The sequence below is a fragment of the Brassica napus genome, chromosome C9 (genome assembly GCF_020379485.1).
Source record: "Brassica napus cultivar Da-Ae chromosome C9, Da-Ae, whole genome shotgun sequence".
In the NCBI taxonomy this organism is placed as follows: domain Eukaryota; kingdom Viridiplantae; phylum Streptophyta; class Magnoliopsida; order Brassicales; family Brassicaceae; genus Brassica; species Brassica napus.
The window spans coordinates 1,681,835-1,696,947 of NC_063452.1; the positions used below are offsets into that span (position 1 = coordinate 1,681,835).

A 15,113-nucleotide genomic window follows, 5' to 3' on the forward strand; every position below is an offset into this window, starting at 1 on the left:
AAATGGAGGAGGTATGTTCACCATCATGATCACATGACACGTTGAACACTCTAATGAAGCCTCACAAGCCCCTGACATTGTGTAAAAAATACACACTTGTGTAAAAATAATATAAAAGTATGCATGTGCGCGGATGCGCGCTTTTTTAAACTCACAATAAGCAATCATCAAAACTCTAGTGGAAACATGAATCTCTTATGGCTGAAGAGGATGCCAAGTCAAGCTCACATCATCTTAATTCTGGTCTTGCAATGACTTGGCATCCGAGTCAAAAACATTATTCCAGGGACATATACTACTTTCATCCAAATACAAATATTTAGTATCCAAGTATTTTCCACGGCCAGTGTGTGTAATAGAATTATGATATTGTCAACAAGCCGCCCTAAATTATGTTGTAGATATATACTACCTCCGTTCCCAAAAGTACGATGTTTTAGATTTTTTTTTTGTTCCACAAAGATAGATTTTCTATATTGTTAAGGTACTTTTTTATACTTTTGAAAAACATTAATGGAGAATATTTGAATTGATTAAATTTCATTGGTGGAAAGTTATTGGAAAGTGTATAATAAAGTAAAAAATAAATTAAATTATAAAAATTTATTAAAATTCTTAATAAGCGTGAATACTCTAGAAAATCTTAATTTCAGGAACAGAGAGAGTAATACCGTTGAGATATGGTCATATGAACGTCTTGAAAGTTGAAACTGTTTCAGTCGCCTATTTAATGAAACTACTTCACTCCCTTATTTAATGGACGTGAGATATTCTTGACCGTTAGAGTAAATGGTCTGTCTCTTCCTCTTTGCCGTTGTCCTCTTCATTGGAACCATATTAGTCATTTAGTGATGGTGATGCCTACGAGAAGTCTTGAGACTTGAAACTTACTTCACTCCCTTTATTTATATGGACTTCGAGACAAGTTGAGATCATCAGACCAAAATGGCTTCTTCCTCTTCCTCGGGACTGTTTTCTCCTGAGCCACCTCTTCTGACTCAAGCGATGAAAGACGGAGAGTGTAGAAGCTGGGCTGAGCTTCCGTCTGAATTGACGTCATCGATCCTAAGCAGGCTCAGCTCTATTGACATATTGGAAAACGCTCAGAAAGTGTGTACGTCATGGCATCGCGTCTGTAAAGACACTGCCATGTGGCGGAAGATTGACATGCGTAACTTTGGAGACTTGGTGTTGAACCTCGAGATGATGTGCCGTCACGCAGTTGATCGTACCCAGGGAGGATTGGTTGAGATTGACATTTGGCATTTCGGTACTGATTCTCTCCTCAGCTTCATCGCCGATAGGTAAAACATCTCTCTCTTATTGTTCTTTGTCTTTGACTTGGCTTCAGTTCTTTTAACTATAACACTCAATTACTTGCAGATCAAGTAACCTGAGAAGCCTTAGACTTGCTATGTGCTCTCCAATAACAACTGATTGACTTACCGAAGCAATTGCGAAGCTTCCATTGCTTGAAGAACTCGAGGTCTCATACTGCTCTTTGTCCGGAGAATCTCTGAAACTTGTCGGCCAGTCTCTTCCTAATCTGAAGACGCTGAAGCTAAACCTCATTGGGTTATTGCGTCCTCGTTACGAGAGTGATATTGATGCCCTAGCTATAGCTGAAACCATGCATGGACTTCGCTTCCTTCAGCTTTTTGGAAACATATTAACAAATGGTGGCTTAAACGCCATTCTTGATAATTGTCCTGATCTTGAACATCTTGATTTACGTTTTTGTTTCAACGTTTACAATGTCGGAGATCTGGTTACGACGCGATGTTCGGAGAAGATCAAAGTTTTGAGACTACCTTATGACTCGACTGATGATTACCCATATGCTGGGAAATATTACGACATTGATTCATCTGATGAAGATAGCCCATGGCCTCTCATGGCAGCTAATGATTACTACCATAGCTTTGCAGGTTATAGTGACCATTCTGATGATGACTATTAGGCGACCTGCCTACCTAGATGCATGGGGTTTGCTGGTGAAATGTTTTTATAATCTATTCTGAACACTTCTGTCCGTTAATGTGTCTTGCATTTGCATAACTCTTTTTTTCTGTTATTTATTTTAACTCAAGAATATGTTATGGTTTCATCTACCTTTTGAGTTAAAGTTTTTTGTTATTTATTTTGCTATCACTTGGCATCCCAGTCGTGATCTGTAACATTTTTTTATTGTTATCGAGGAATATGAGATGCATATATTTTCTTTTTGGTTTAAGAGATGAGATAGAAAGGTTACGTTTAGTGAAAGACGGACGCGTTAGAGTCGAGAGAGAAAATAGAAAGAAGAGAGAGAGAAAGTAGATCTCCGTCGGATGTGCCGTTGCCGGAGACCGTCGTCCTTAAGCTAAAAGTATCCGCTTGTGTTTCACCCTCGGTTCCTACAGCATTAGCCTTGTCTGAGCTCTGGTCAGCCATCACATGTGGTGTTCCTGTACCTGGAGTGAAGATGCGGAGGTTGGAAGGATTAGAGAGGTGAAGACGATCGTGTTTTGGGTTTCCGGGAGGTGGAGGCTACGATAGCTCCGCCGCTGCCGGTTTTAGTAGCTGAGAGGCGGAAGTTCCTTCAACTTCGCCGTCGTCGGCTCAAACTTCCGGGAAGTGAAGGCTCCGTCAGCCTTACATTGTCGGCTTCAGTTTCTCGATGTTGTCTGTTTGCTCGAGTATGGGTTATGGTCATAGTGCGGGAGAGGTTCTCGGCCATTGATCTCTAAGGGTATAAAGCTTCGCCGTCGGATGAGATCTCTACAGAGGGATGAAGTTCTCCGACAAGGTTTCAGGAAGATGAAGAAGATAGTTGGTTTCGGTGGAGGCTTGAAGGGATTAAGAGCCCCGGCGAAACGAGGGTTTCGGTGGTTAGGTACGGCGGCTTGGTGAGGCGGAGACGGTCGGGTCGAGGCGGAGCGACGCGTGGCGCACTGACGGTCAGGATATCCACACGTGTCTCACTCCAGCCTCCTCGACGCACGCATACCCGAGCCTGTCGGTGTTGGGTTCGAGTTTTGGGTCTTGGGCCTGTTTAGCTAATTTGGGTTTCGGCCATTGTTTATTTGTAGCCCGTTAGTATTGTGGGCTTTTGTATGATGTAGTCCGTTAGTATTGTGAGTTTTTGTATGGTTCATCATGAACTTGGACTTGACCGTTTTTTTTTATTAAAACAAAATTTGATGGAAAAAAAAAAGAAAGGTTACGTTTGTGTGAGGCCGGAAGAAAGATCAAGCATATCATCCTCCTCATCATTATTACTTGCCGAACCGACCAGTTTCTACTTACCAAACCAAACTGAAAACCGATTAAAATTCATCAACTGGTTCTTAATCCAACCAAAAATCAAAAACCAAAAGTTTCAGTTCGATCGATTCGGTTGCTCTAAATTTGAGAATGAGAAACCCAACCAGAGCAATTCTAAGCATAATTCACTTTGCACAACGAAAGACAAAGACGAAACAGTAACAAAGAGACACAAACATCATCAACGTTCCAGCATCAATAACTTTGGGACAACACTTTAAAGAAGAAGAAGAAGCTCAAGCAACTTCATCGGACCTCTAATTCTCATTCCGAAGCTCCTCTTCCGCCTTCTTAAGAACTTGATCCCACCCACTACCACTACTCACGTCAATATAATCATAAGGCACCGCCGTCTTCAAACCCGGAAGCACACCGCGCCGGCTCTCAACAATCCTCAACTCCAACTCACCACCAACCCTAAACCCCTCAAGCTCCTCCCAACTAAACATCAACGGCAAAGTCGACCCGCACCACGTATTAAAATCCACAACCTTCACCCTCCTCTCCTTGGTCACATAAACATCAAACACATAATCCTCCAACTCAAACACACTCCTCACATTACCATCAAAAAACTCCTCAATCAACCCCTTGAGATCCTCCTTCTCGCTAACAAGCACAGGGTAAAACGTCGTCACTTCACGCTGACAAACCCCAACGAGCTCGTTCCCTTTCACGAAGCATCGAAACTCCATCTCCGGCTTTAAAGAAGGGTACCACTTCCGCAGCGCGAGGAAGAAGCTCTCCGGCCTCGCGGCTTTATTATCGCTGCAGGAATCGTACGCCTCGCAGAGGTCGTGGAGGATCGAGTCCGAGGAGCGGAGCAAGAGAGCGATCTCGCTGAAGCAAGAGCAGCTGAGACTCTGCGAGGGGCTTATCCACGCCGCGTCCTTCGGCGCGCTCCAGTTCAGCTTCGGGAAGATCGATCCGCCTAGGGCTTCGATTGAGTCCCTGATCTCGATTTCGAGCTCCGGGAACGACGGCGGCGGATCTGTTTCGTCTTCTGATGATGATGATTCGTCGTCGGGGTTGTGGACTCTGTTAGGCATCGCGTTCTGGTTTGTTACGGAGGAAGGGAGGAGGAAAGGGCCGGAGTCGTCGAGGAGGTAGTTGACGAACGGCTCTGGAAGCTTGTGGAGTTTGGTTTTGATGGTTAGGGATTTGAATTTCGGGTACCAGTTCTGAATCTGGCACCGGTTTACTTCCTCTTCCTTCATCTTACCTCCGGCGTCGATGGAGGTTTTAGGGTTGGACGGAGAAGAAAGGCAACACTCTGCTGATAATTACATTTTATTAATGGGCCGTATGTAATGGGCCTTGTAAAGTAGTCTTAGTGGGTTTACTTAAGAATCAAGTTACCCTCTTTATGTTTGTGACTCTGGGTATGTAAGTAGGTCTGCGGGGGGGTTTGGGTCGGCTGGTTAATTCGGGGTTTATTAATTCTTTTTTTTTTCGGTTAATTCGGAAACCGGACATTTTGGCGAATTGAACCAACGTTTATGTTTTTCTTTTTCCATTTAAGTTCAGTTTTTTTTTTCTTCAAATAAGTTCGGTTCATTTGGTTAAATATTAGTAGTAGAAATTAGTTTGGTTTGAAACTAAAAATAAATAAATATAATATAAACTGAATTAACCCGACTACTGAACTGATATCAATAATCGGTTTAGAACCTAATTTTAACCAAATTTGAACCAAAAATAAAAATTTTGGCTGGTTCAGTTCAGAACCACATGCCAATATATGGTTAAGTTCAGAGTCGCAAACAAATGGTTTCGTCCTCAATATCTATCTTATTAAAGAAAAATTACTTTAAGCTTTTGTTTGGCAACATAGATAGCAGTTAAAAAAAATAGGATTGTTTGGAAACATGGATAGCAGTAAGTTAAGAAAAAAAATAATAGGCTTATACTATTAAAAAAATTAGAAATCCATTACATTATATTGAAAAGTAATGGGTTTATATTAATTGATATACATATTCAAATCAAAATAATAATTTAAAATTGATTTATATTAAAAATTCATTCAAAAATATACATATATTCAAAATTTGATTTTTACTAACATATTTTCCAATAACCATTATAAAAATGTTTTCAATACATATAAGAAAAATACAATACAAAGCTCAATTTCAAACACCAACTTAAATTATGGTTTTTTATATTTCACATTGAAATTTTAAAATATAATATATGTGATTATTTATATGATTGTACATATAAAATATTATTAATTATAAGAAAAGTTATTCGATGGTACGTATAAAATACGATTAATTGTATGATAACACATATTTTTTGTAACCTGTGATGACACATATAAGATATATCATAGTGAAACTAGGAGTGGGCGTTCGGGTTCGTTTTCGGGCCTGTTTGAGATTTCGTGTTCGGCTCAGATCTTTGAGGATTCAGTTCGGATTTGGATAACCAATTTAAATTGGTTTGGTTTAAATATTTGGATAGAGAATCAATAATTATTTAAGTATTTTTTGAGTTTTGAGTATATTGTAACTATTTTAGATATTTACGTTTGATTATTTTGAATATATTTTTAAGTATTTAAACGAACTTAAAAGTATCATATATATTCTGGATGTTTTTATATATATTAAATCTAAAAATAATTAATATATATATAAGTTTATAAATCTATTTTGGATATCCAAAATATTTCGGTTCAGATCGGATTAGGTTTCAGTTCTTCAAATACCAAAATTTTGAATAATTCAGATATTTAATCAATTTCGGTTCAGATTTGGTACTACTTATTCGGATTGAAATCGGTTCGATTCTTCGAATTTGAGTTTTTTGCCCAACCCTAAATAGTGACATAAAAAAACAAGTAGCATCATATTTTTTAAAAAATACACCCAAAATCTAGTTAAGTTTAAAGGAAAAAAAATTGATTTCATTTCACAACTGGAGTTTATATAAAGTTATTATGATATTATTATTATTAAAGGAACGTGAAAATAACCTTTCGTAACAATAAGGAAGGGAATATAAGGGTTTTGTAAGATTCTAAACCCAAGAGGAAAGCGAAGAACTAAACATAAAGCTTAACTGCTAGAAAACCAAAATCTTTGCAACCTTTTCTCTTGGCAAAAATATTCTGGCACAACTGATATATTTGACCAATATTGGCTTTTTTCGGTGAAGATGTTAGCTTCGCCGATATAAAAACAATAAAAGTCCTATGCACATCAGCCACATCCACCGTGGTTTGTACTCTGCTAGAGATCTTGCGGAGGAGACTTCCGATCTGAATTAATAAACCAAGAAGCTTAACTTTTGCAACCAAAATGATACTTAAAAAGCATAACGAACAAAATATGACATTAGGGTTCTTACTTGGATACATCATAGGAGCACGTTCCGTAGCCTGCAAGCAACATACAAAATATCCCATCTATTATTACGTAATCCCCATAAATAAAATAATTGCGGAAAATATAATGTTATAACAAAAATGTTATTAGAGAAGTTATCTCAAATCCAATTTGTGTCATTTATCTTATTTTTAGAAAATAAATATACATGGGTAAATCCATATATAAAATAGGGCATAGCATTTTTATGTATAAGGGGAGATATTTTTGTCAAATTAATTGATTATTCATTTTAGTACCCTAAATGGTGCAAGAAACTTACTCGGGTTTATCTTGGTGAGTGTAGCTGTTCCACCGAAGTAACAAGCGATGCGATTGTTCCCATTGGTTTGATAATACGCATTAAACGCAAAGGATGCGTGCGACCATATCGTATCCGGCTCGTAACAGTCACCATGTTTCTCGATGACTGAGCAATCAACTCTCCCAATACCACATGCCCAATCAAGAGCTCTCTGTAGCTCAGCCTGAGACGCACTTGGTCGAGCCACGCACCATGTTGTTCCGTCCAAGAACGTCGTATTACCTTCAGGCCGAATCGGTGACTCTGGTCGGATCATCGTTACCGGTCTTGTAGCTTCACATCGTACTTGGGATATGAAGTTTAGTAGAACCAGAGAAAATAGAAAAATCCAAAATTGATTTCTCATTTTCAAGATGTTGGTAATAGAAAATATAAATGTAAAGAGAAGAAAAAGTCCAGATCATAACATCACCATAAGTAGAAACCTATATTATACATAAATATATTGATTGTCACACTCTTTTTACTATAATGATCAAGTGATGGGGACTTTGGAGGCTGAGACAAGAGAGGTTAGGTTTTATTTAGTCACAAGATAACCTAATCAAAAGAGCAAAGAATAATCTAGATCTCATTAAGGAATCGAAGGTGCCTTCAAGAGTAATAAAATGTTCAAGAAATTGATAGCACAAGATTTGTTTTATGATTTTTAATATCAGGAATATTACTTTCCAATAGATTTATTGTATAACAAATACTGAAAAGTTGAGAAGAGGCGTTCACAAGCAAAGAATTCTCTGCAAATAGTATCTGTTTAATTATAAGCATAATAATTTCACATAGAAAAGACATAAAATACCCAACAAACACTAAAACTGAGTACATTTCGACAAAGTGATTCACGAATTTTTCAATCTAAAGGACTAAAAAGAGGGTCGGTTTGATTAAGAAAGAAAACAACATATCCAAGCTATTACAAATGCCAAATCCATTTAGAAGATGATGTAACAAATCAAAATACTCTAAACTCAAGAAAGCATAAATTTTAAAATGAAAAAAAACAGAGCTTATGGCATTGATTTTATGAGGTTTAGTGAAGTCTGATGAACTCTTCAACTCTCTTATACAACTCTTCCACTTGAACGTTCATGTTTTCAGAAATATCTTCCATCTTAGCTTGTTCCTACTCAGATTAAGAAAAAAAATCGATCAAGTTCATTGACTGTTCCAAAGATAACAGTTGGTATCTAACTAGTCTCTCAATCAGATGGCCTCAATCACACGGGAGAACCAAATTACGTGGAACATTTCTAGTTTCAGTATCCGCAACCTATATTTAGTGGAAGTCTTTTTACTCCAGTAGTTAAGAAGTCATTAATGTTTTTAGATTAAAAGATTTTGGATTCGAATCCTAGAGAAATGATTTATGACAATAAATAGATTAATAGAGAAAAAACCTATACAAGATTTTCATCACGATGTAAGCAGTGTCGGCCCTGGTTAGAAGTTGGGGTAGCATGTGCTTCCAGCCCTGAAAATAATATGTAATATTTTAACTATTTTTGACTAAAATCTCTTTTAACATAGTTGGTAAATGTTAATAAACATACTAGATTTTGATCCGCGTTTTAAAAGCGCGAGATTAATTTTTATTCAAAAATATATTTACTGAAAATTAGAAATTTTATACATATGTATTTTTATAAAACATTTTTTCTTACAAAATAGATAATTATTTAAAATTTACATGAATATAATTTTATGAAAATAAGATAATTCATTTACATAACCCGTCCCGTATTAATTTTACTTATATTTTCAAACTTTAAATTATAGCACCTTTTATTTTTAATTTTTATACTGGTCAATTTTTTTATTATATAGATTAATTATATGTCATTCAACCCGTCTTATACTTGATAAATCTATTGAATTAAATATAATATTCTAATTTAAATATGTGTATTAAAGTATAAAATTATTTATTAGTTTATATATCTTACTTTAATATTTTGTTTTAATAAGTTAAAGTATATTTTAAAATTCATGAATATATGTTATTATTTAATTTTATAATTTATAAAATAGTAATTAATAGATTAAGCTACTTTATATTTATTAATTGTCGTAGTAATTTAATTATGAATATAAATTATGTATATATAAATATCATAAGAATGTTATTTCTTATTCAATAAATCAGAAATGATTTAATATTTGTTTGTAATTATAGTTATTATTAATTATGAATTTTATTATTTAAAAGTAAATATTAAAAATAAACGTATGTGTACATTTATATAAAAATATATTAAAAGATATTATTAAAATGCAATCTTTTTAAATATATTATTTTGAAAATATTAAAATAATAGATTAGATATGGTATATATTAAATAATAAATAATTTTGTTGTAGGAGAAATAATAAAAAAAATTAAAGAAATGTAATAGTCCAATCTAAACTATTTGTAAGTAGATAAAAAGTGCTTATGTTTTAGTAGTATTGATGTTATTACTACAAACAAACTAAAAGTTTGTTTACATGATATAAATAAGAGATCTACAGTTATTGTATATAACTAAATTAAAAGGTTACATACATAATTTTTTTAAAACTCAACCATAATTCCAATATTGAAATGGAAATAAAAATATATACTTGCACAATTCAAACAAAATGCAATATAAAACAACTTACCAAAAACACATAAGAGCAGACATGAAACTAGATGATTTAAAATAAGAAAATGATTAAAATTTCCATCGCCAAAATAAAAACAGAACATAGTCCCATTCAAACTATCTCAGTAACTGTATAAGGAAATTTAGTAAACGCAACGAAACTGAGTCTTAATCTCCTTATAACAAATAAGTTCAATGAAAAGAGTTGATAAAAAATAAAGAAGAGCAATCACAATAATAAAAATCACACATAACATAAAACCAAAGTCTTCAAGTTAAAAACAAAGGTCAAACGAAGACTTAATGAAAGTAAACTTCCCGCGCAAACATCGACCAATCCCTAATATTATATAAAAAAGCATTAAAAATAACAAAACTCCTCTTTGACTGTCGTCCACGTCTGATGGTGAAATTATTGTTGTAAATTCTGAGTCACTTTTAGAGAATTGATTCTCAAATTTCATTTTATGGCTTCCTATTTGGAAGATATGACTATTTCCTTCACGATATTGCAAAATTTCCTACACAAAATCAAAAACACATTAAGTTTTTATTTTCCCAAAAATTGGGAGAAGAAGAAAGTGGAAACTTACGGCCATGGATCGTCTCCAACAAGCATCATATCTCCTTCATGATCTTTAAAAGTTAGTTTCCATTGACTGTGCATATGCAACTTGCCTTCGATATTAAAGAGTTTTTCTAGTTCAACGATCATGTGATTGTATCCATTAAAAACAGTTAAATCCACAGTTCTAACAACACCTTCCATGTGAACCTGATCAATAAACATATCAAGTGTTTGTGAACTAACTATAGTCATCTCAATCTGTTAAAAAAGTTATGCAAGTTTCTTATCAATATTAAATCTGCTGTATGAGAATAAAACTGTATTTGCAACCATATATAAATCTGGTCTTTTATTTAAAATAACATGATTAAGTTTACGAAAGTCTATGTCTTATAATGTTATAGTTATTAATAATAAATAATTTTAGAATTGACTAAGAAGAAAAAATAAGTAGATGATGCTCTTTTTCATACCTTAGTACTACTTGTAGTAAAACTTATTTCCTTCCTTTGGATTTCTGTTAGTGATGTCACTGCTTGAATTTGATCAAGATTTTCTTCTTCAAAGATTTCAGAAGTTTTATTCTTTTGGTATGATTCGAGTGGTTCCAAAACATCTCTTGCTTTGCTAGAAGCCGTTAGATCAAATCCAAACAATCTGAAGCTACTAGATGCATTGGTGGTTGAATTTTCTTTTGTTGACTGGGCCATTTGGTCATTGTAATCTGGTTTGGAAATAATAGGACCTGCATAGCTCACTAGCCAACCAGATGAAATTTTCGAATCATTAGTTTCATTATGATAAGTTGAGGAAGACTCGTCGAATATTTTATGCTTGATTCTCCAATTAATTGGCTTTAAGTCAACGTAGGAATTACCATATTTGAACTTTTATATAGAAATATGATGATAATTGATCAAAAATGAAGCATAAACTATTAAAAAAGTATTTTCTTACCAAATTCGTTTATTTCGCGTTGGCGTTTGTTATTTCGAATAACTGACTTGAGAATGTTTGATGATGGTATTAAAGGCTCGATCTCCCATGGAGAGACCTTGTTAGGTCTTGGAATTGTTGCAGCTTCATCCCACTGTACCTATTAAAATAAATTTGTGGATTTTACTTATTTTGAAATCATATTCTAAAATAATATAATAAAAATAAGTTATGAATAATTTTTACTTGTAGGTTTCGCCATTCTGAACCCTTCCAATAAATGGAGAAATCTTCCACTTTTACTATTGTCCCAGAATATCTTTAAAGTAAAAAAAAAAAATTGTAAGTAATCATATTTAGAATAAAAAAATAATATGAGTGTCAAAAACTTACATTATTTCATTGAAATCATGTCCTTCAAACTTCATAGTAAATCTTGAACTTGTATTCAACTTCCTGTTCACTGCATCTAAGAATTTGTCGCAGTTGACAATGAATTTGCTCGACCTAGTATCATCATATCAAGAATAAATTAAAGTATGCTTATTTAAATTAAATATCCTCATGATGTTTAAGTAGAGTAACAGAGTGTTTTCCTTACTTTGGCTTATAAAACACATCGAACATACATTTGGTGTGAATAGCATTCGATGCAGAAGCAATGAAACCATGGTGCATACTCTCTTTTGAAATTACAGATGATGACATGTCGCTTTGTTGATGAGATGCTTTTCTAATTCCAACTCGTGATTCCCCATTCTCTCCTCTTGAACAAAATATACTTAAAATACAAAATATTAAGAAACAAAGGAGATATAAAATGACAAAATGTATATACCTAAGGAATACAAAAGAGTCTCCAACGGTCAAATTTTTTCCTTTTACAAACTCTTTCCAACCAGATGTGAAAAGGTGTCTTTTTGGTGTACCTAGTTGATAATTTATAGATAAACAAAAATTAGTATTACTACCAAACGATTTTGATATAAAGAAAAAACTTAGCTACCTCTAAAAGTGTGTTTAAATTTCCAGACATGATCATGGAGATCTTTAGCAGCTATCTCTTGACTCGGTATTAGCTGTGACATATCCTAAAAAAAGGTTTAATACAAAGTATTATATAAAAAGCTTACAATTTAAGTCAATTATGAATTTATTTGGTGTATTTATTAAATGAATTTACCAATGGAGGAAGACATTCAATGGCATCTTTTTTAAATAAGATAAAATCACCATGTGGGCCGATATCCGAAGCAGTTAACACCTTAGTAAAATATTTAATGTTTTGTTCGTTGTTGTCATTAGGAAACGGGATCTCAACTTCCTAAATAATTAAATTCATAAAATTATTTACATATACTAGAATAACAGTTACTATTTGTTCATAAATAAAATATAAAATTTTCTACTTACAGGTGGACATGGCAACAACGAAACTTTTGCATAAACTTCATCTGTATTGGTCTCCACCTAAAATCATGCATAATATATACTATTAAAACCACAATATGTACAATTTTAAGCCAATTGATCTCATGCGTATTTCCTAAAAAAGAGACATCAAATACCAAGGATACTTACCCTAAGCTTGATACTAACAACATTACAATGAATTCTTGAAGAAATATCAAAAATTGGTTTTAACTGGCACAAGTTGTCATTTGCTGATGCTACAAGCTGATAATGTCATAAGATTGTAGAAAAGTTTATTAAATAACAAAACAGGAGAATCAATGTGAAATTATTCATAGAAAAACATTTACCTGCTCTATGTGCCCTTGAGGAAAATAATAAACTTCTTCTCCAATTTTTGGGAGATCAAACAAAGATCCAGCACATAACTTCCATAACTGATCATACAAATATCTATTGACACCCTCAGTTCCTACATAAATAAATAAAATATTGTTATGGGTAGATATTCCTAATAAATAAAAAATTAAATATGAGTTCATTTTTTTAACTTATACCTCGAAATTTAGGTTGTGCATTCATAATTTGGTTATTCGCCATCAGCTTTTACCAAATACTGGTCTTGAATTACAACTTACACAAAATATCACTAAATCAAGAATAGTTGTTAGCGTGGTATTGTATCTCAAAATTAGGGGTGAGCATTCGGGTACCCATGATATATTATTATATTAAAATATTTCAAATTCAAAAGAGTATATATATCATGATAAACAGGTTTGTGTTTTTTAAAGTACGATTAGATCATAGATGTAGAATTTTAAATAAACTTTTACGAATTCTATTACAATATAAATCATGATTATTCACAAAATAGAGCCATAAAACTAGATAATTAACATAATACCTTTGATTGGTGAAATGGTGAGAACGTTTTGATCTTGTAGTAAACAAGTTTGTTTTCTCTTCTTTACAATGATCTATATTTATCTTTGTTTAGTCATCAATTTGATAATACATCAGGTATATATAGTTGAAAAGACATTGTCATACATTAATATTTGTTCATATATATGACTTTTGACTAATAAAGGTTACCAAAAAAAAAACCAGGTCAAAGATGAATTTTTAAAAATGTCAAAACTTGTTGAATATCAGTTTGATTATGTTTCTAAAACACACACACACACATAATAATTCTATAAAGAAACACGTCATACTCTACCTCATAATTAGTTGATTTGTCATTGAAGACAATGGTCTTTGGTAAAAGAAAATTCAAAGGTCCTCTATGGATTCTCTACTGAAACATTAATGCATTTTTGTCCGCCTTTCCATTTATATGAAAAAATTCCCAAAATGGAAACTATAAGGTAGGGATGTTGAACATGTCAATTCTCCCCTCATTTACATCTTTAATTAAAAATTAACCAAAAGTCATGATGGAGAGAAGTCTGACCAAAATGATACTTAAAAGACATAACTAACATTTGACCAAAAAAAAAAAAAAGACATAACTAACAAAAATATGAAATCTTGGTTCTTGCTTGCATACATCATAGGAGAACGTTAGCCTGCAAGCAACATATAAAATATCCCATATATTATTACGTACTCCCCATACATAAAAGAATAGCGGACAATATAATGCTATAACAAAAAGATGTTATTAGATAGGTTATCTCTAATCCAATCATGTATTCCTTGAATATTCTTCATGCCTTTGAACTATCGCCAGTGTTTATCTCTTGGATAAGGATGTGTATTATCAGTGGCAGAGCCAGAAATTTTTTTTACTCAGGTCAAAAATAAATAAATAAATAGTTTATAAATTTTAAAAATATAATATACTTTACAATACACATATTTTATTGCAATTTTATTATATTGTAAATATTTTATTTTACTAAACAAATAATATAACCACCTAAAACCAAACATCACTATAATTTTTTATAACATTTAGATAATATTATTATTTTAGAAATTGATGCATTATCAAGTAAAAATAAAAATAAAATTAGCTATTTTATTCAAATTATGAATATATATATATCTTAAACATAACATATCTAATTAAATATAAACATGCAAATATGATTATAGGGATTTAAGTAAACTGGAACATATAAAGAACTCTAATATAAATATGTTTTATTTTTTTTTAGTTTGCAGTGACTAATAAAAAAAAAACTGAAAACAAAAAAAAAAAGAACTAGCAAAAAAATAAAACAAGTAACCTAAAAGATTTGTTGACAGATTAGATTGTCCTTTATGGTTTCAAATTAAATTGGATTCGAGTTAAAACGGAGTCCAAAACTAAACCGATCGATTCCATTTTCAAAATCATTCTTTAGTTTATCTTTTACTGTTTTTTTTCATTGTGGGGTCAACTAAAATTTTTTGTTGGGGTCACAAACAAATTTTCATTAGAAAAAAACAGATAATTCTACAAATTTAGTGGGGTCAGCTGACCCCCCTACCACCTTACTACCTCCGCCCCACCTCCGCCCCTGTGTATTACCACTCCTTTTTATTCAGTGTCACTTAACGGAGAACTAGCAGGT

The 15,113-nt window shown here is 32.9% G+C and overlaps 3 protein-coding genes and 1 pseudogene across 3 annotated transcripts; 1 reads left to right on the forward strand and 3 right to left on the reverse strand.

Annotated features, from left to right (window-relative positions):
- The first annotated feature begins 89 nt into the window (after nucleotides 1-89).
- On the forward strand, nucleotides 90-2,802 carry LOC106413256 (annotated as a pseudogene).
- A 595-nt stretch (nucleotides 2,803-3,397) lies between these two features.
- LOC106411821 (cell division cycle protein 123 homolog) lies at nucleotides 3,398-4,585 on the reverse strand. The gene has a single exon (XM_013852655.3). It carries the CDS (start codon nucleotides 4,521-4,523, stop codon nucleotides 3,564-3,566), a length of 960 nt encoding a protein of 319 aa, XP_013708109.1. The 5' UTR covers nucleotides 4,524-4,585; the 3' UTR covers nucleotides 3,398-3,563.
- A 1,660-nt stretch (nucleotides 4,586-6,245) lies between these two features.
- LOC106414089 (glucan endo-1,3-beta-glucosidase 12) lies at nucleotides 6,246-7,558 on the reverse strand. The gene is made up of 3 exons (XM_013854801.3): nucleotides 6,964-7,558; nucleotides 6,664-6,694; nucleotides 6,246-6,574 (listed from the first exon to the last, which is right to left on the reverse strand). Exons 1-3 carry the CDS (start codon nucleotides 7,349-7,351, stop codon nucleotides 6,475-6,477), a joined length of 519 nt encoding a protein of 172 aa, XP_013710255.1. The 5' UTR covers nucleotides 7,352-7,558; the 3' UTR covers nucleotides 6,246-6,474.
- A 2,546-nt stretch (nucleotides 7,559-10,104) lies between these two features.
- LOC106414636 (putative auxin response factor 21) lies at nucleotides 10,105-13,146 on the reverse strand. Its single transcript, XM_013855257.1, has 14 exons — nucleotides 13,104-13,146; nucleotides 12,897-13,018; nucleotides 12,715-12,810; nucleotides 12,547-12,603; nucleotides 12,317-12,457; nucleotides 12,140-12,224; nucleotides 11,972-12,062; nucleotides 11,735-11,899; nucleotides 11,527-11,640; nucleotides 11,380-11,452; nucleotides 11,155-11,293; nucleotides 10,671-10,942; nucleotides 10,223-10,404; nucleotides 10,105-10,150 (listed from the first exon to the last, which is right to left on the reverse strand). The coding sequence occupies exons 1-14, from the start codon at nucleotides 13,144-13,146 to the stop codon at nucleotides 10,105-10,107; spliced, it is 1,626 nt and encodes a 541-aa protein (XP_013710711.1).
- Between the last annotated feature and the right edge of the window lie 1,967 nt (nucleotides 13,147-15,113).

Excerpts from the sequence above, each read along its gene's own strand:
- LOC106411821 (XM_013852655.3), bottom strand. The coding sequence starts at position 4,523 with ATGAAGGAAGAGGAAGTAAACCGGTGCCAGATTCAGAACTGGTACCCG.
- LOC106414089 (XM_013854801.3), bottom strand. The coding sequence starts at position 7,351 with ATGAGAAATCAATTTTGGATTTTTCTATTTTCTCTGGTTCTACTAAAC. Across the intron at positions 6,695-6,963 it reads ACTCACCAAGATAAACCCGA|GCTACGGAACGTGCTCCTAT; the intron begins GTAAGTTTCTTG and ends TGTTGCTTGCAG. Across the intron at positions 6,575-6,663 it reads TGCTCCTATGATGTATCCAA|ATCGGAAGTCTCCTCCGCAA; the intron begins GTAAGAACCCTA and ends TTATTAATTCAG.
- LOC106414636 (XM_013855257.1), bottom strand. The coding sequence starts at position 13,146 with ATGGCGAATAACCAAATTATGAATGCACAACCTAAATTTCGAG. Across the intron at positions 12,604-12,714 it reads TTGTTAGTATCAAGCTTAGG|GTGGAGACCAATACAGATGA; the intron begins GTAAGTATCCTT and ends GCATGATTTTAG. Across the intron at positions 12,458-12,546 it reads CGTTGTTGCCATGTCCACCT|GAAGTTGAGATCCCGTTTCC; the intron begins GTAAGTAGAAAA and ends TTAATTATTTAG.